Raw genomic sequence first — 2714 nt, forward strand, 5'->3', positions numbered from 1 at the left:
CCTGTGATGCATAGTGTGCATCATCGATGCGTCGCTCTAACTTAGAAATCAAACGCAAATTCAAGGTTGGTGAGGGAGCGGCGGCCGCCGGCGGAAAGCCTCCGACAGTCACGTATGAGTTGGTGATTCATATAGTACGTGGTGCAAGCGTCATGCTGAAGTAGTTATACCATACGAATATTAATTTGGTGTCTCACTTTTCATCATTTCTCGGACAAGGAGTATTTTCTCCCTTTTCGAAAAGATAAGTATTTTCTCTACATTTGTTCTTTTGAAAGCAGCTTGCGAGGACGGTGGACGTGCTTACGTCAGTACGGACGCCATGGTTACGCGCGCAGCTCAACCAGCTGATGCTTTGGAAGTGTCCAGGTTCTTTCTCCACCGGCCACACTCATTTCTCAACCCAATAATCAATGATCTCCATTTTTTAATTAGCAGTCGCTCTTTCTAGGACAGCGCAAGGAGGATTATCTTAACAGTATTGAATCAGTTTGATGTACTCTATAAATACCAGTGCCTCCGTGTCTTCTTCCTTCACCAGCCATAGCCATAGCCATACAGCGACAACAAGGAGAGCAAATTAGAAACACAGATCAAGGGGAAGAGAACTCCGCAGCTGATCAGCAATGGCGACCAAGATCTACATAGTGTAATGATCCTCTTCTTAATTCTTATTGCCCCGGCTGGTAGCAGATTGATCTGATTTCTGCTTATTATCTCTGCAGGTACTACTCGACCTGGGGACACGTCGCTACGCTGGCGGAGGAGATGAAGAAGGGCGCCGACTCCGTCCCCGGCGTGGAGGTCACCGTCTGGCGGGTGCCGGAGACACTGCCAGAGGAGGTGCTCGGGAAGATGCACGCGGCGCCGGGGCGTGAGGACCACCCCGTCATCACGGCGAGCCAGCTGGCCGAGGCCGACGGCATCCTGTTCGGCTTCCCGACGCGGTTCGGCATGATGGCGGCGCAGATGAAGGCCTTCTTTGACTCCACCGGCGGCCTCTGGCAGGCGCAGAGCCTCTCGGGCAAGCCTGCGGGCGTCTTCTTCGCGACGGGCACCCAGGGCGGTGGGCAGGAGACCACGGCTCTCACGGCCGTGACGCAGCTGACGCACCACGGCATGCTGTTCGTGCCGGTCGGGTACACGCACGGCGCCGGCATGTTCGCCATGGACGAGGTCAAGGGCGGCAGCCCGTACGGTGCCGGCACCTTCGCTGGAGCCGATGGCAGCAGGGTGCCCAGCGATGCCGAGCTCGCCCTCGCGGCGCACCAGGGCAAGTACTTTGCCGGCATCGCCAAGAAGCTCAAAGCCGTCTGAACTCAGATCACGAGCCGTGTCCCATGATTCATATCAAGTACTCAATCAGTACAGGATGATTTGACACATCATTTTCAGTGGAGCAGATTTACACAATTCTAGACAATTTAACTGTACTGCATTTAATTTCTTGTTTGGACAAATAATACAATTTCTTGTTCTGAGTGGAGCATTCGGTCTTGGTTTATTAGCCCCTCATATTTAGGGTCTTATTTTAATCATAATTTTAACTAATAAAATATAAATTATATATAACAAAAATAATATCATCGGAAGCTATGTTCAAATATGAATTCAACGATATAATTTTTGTGACATGCATTACATTTTGTTCGTTAAATCTATAATCAAATTTTGCTATAAGATACAAACAAGACCAATAAAACATGACGAAGGTAGTATATACTAGCACAAAAGTTAACAAAATATATTGTTTCTTTTGGTTGTGGTACATAGGCCGCGTGCCCACAGCCTGCGATTGGCCGCATCGCTGGCCACACGATTTCCTCATCGCCGGTCGTTGCCTTGGATCTCACCATGTGTTGTCCTTCCCTCCCCTCGCATTGCCTATAAAGAAAAATTACCCTTCTTACTTCTTACTCCCGCATGAAGCGTTTACCTTAGCTGCTCACATTGTCGGTGCTGCCCCGTTGGCTCGCAGCACCCCACTTGCATTTTTCGCGCCGCCACCCTAGCACCACCTATCATCGCGACCATTGCTGCCTAGGTTGGTTTTGCAGCAGCGAAATGTGTTGTTGGCCCTGCAGCAGGTGCCCCCAACCTTGTAATACCTCTCGCCCCACTTTGTGTTCGCATACAAACACATCATTGTGTACTTTCGGCGTCGAAGGGACCTCGTCAGGAGCGTGATACGCAAGACACGTTGGTGGACTTTTGAGCATCCAAAACCCACACACTTGGGAGGGATCCCGTAAGGGAGTGCGAAGGTTGTGGGTTGCCCTAAGTCGACTTGATTGCCCCTAGGGCCTCAAGGTTCACTGCTCTGCAACACAAAGAACAACGAAGAAACAGAAAAAATAAAAAATGAGAAAGATATAAAAAAATGTAAAGATAAAAAGTGGTAGGTTGGTTGATCGATTGTGTGCGGTTCCAATCCGACGCTACCTCTCATCTACATATACGAGGCGACGAGACTTCCCATGCAAGAAAAGGACTCCAAATCCGATTCAAATCTTTCTAAAATTAAGCTAACTCGGAATCTCGGATTTTAATATGGGTCTGAGAAAACATCTTGGTTTTTGGAACCCACATGCCACATATGATCTCATATTGAAATGACCCAAAAGGAGAAGTTGTTTGCCTCAACAAGAGGAAGAACTTTCATGTTGAACTTGTTTCATCCGTGGCAATCATGAGTACTAAATAGCTCTTGCCAT

General features: G+C 48.7%; 1 protein-coding gene across 1 annotated transcript; it reads left to right on the forward strand.

Annotated features, from left to right (window-relative positions):
- Positions 1 to 484: 484 nt before the first annotated feature.
- Positions 485 to 1486, forward strand: LOC125552127 (quinone-oxidoreductase QR2). Its single transcript, XM_048715606.1, has 2 exons — positions 485 to 649; positions 726 to 1486. The coding sequence occupies exons 1-2, from the start codon at positions 627 to 629 to the stop codon at positions 1315 to 1317; spliced, it is 615 nt and encodes a 204-aa protein (XP_048571563.1). The 5' UTR covers positions 485 to 626; the 3' UTR covers positions 1318 to 1486.
- Positions 1487 to 2714: the final 1228 nt, after the last annotated feature.

The sequence above is a fragment of the Triticum urartu genome, chromosome 4A (assembly GCF_056163025.1).
Source record: "Triticum urartu cultivar PI428250 chromosome 4A, HENAU_Tu73, whole genome shotgun sequence".
Classification (NCBI taxonomy): Eukaryota; Viridiplantae; Streptophyta; class Magnoliopsida; order Poales; family Poaceae; genus Triticum; species Triticum urartu.

What these genes read in the sequence shown, in the direction of transcription:
- LOC125552127 (XM_048715606.1), top strand. Translation starts at nt 627, where the DNA reads ATGGCGACCAAGATCTACATAGT. An exon ending in GCGACCAAGATCTACATAGT is followed by an intron (nt 650 to 725) that starts GTAATGATCCTC and finishes TTATCTCTGCAG; the next exon opens with GTACTACTCGACCTGGGGAC.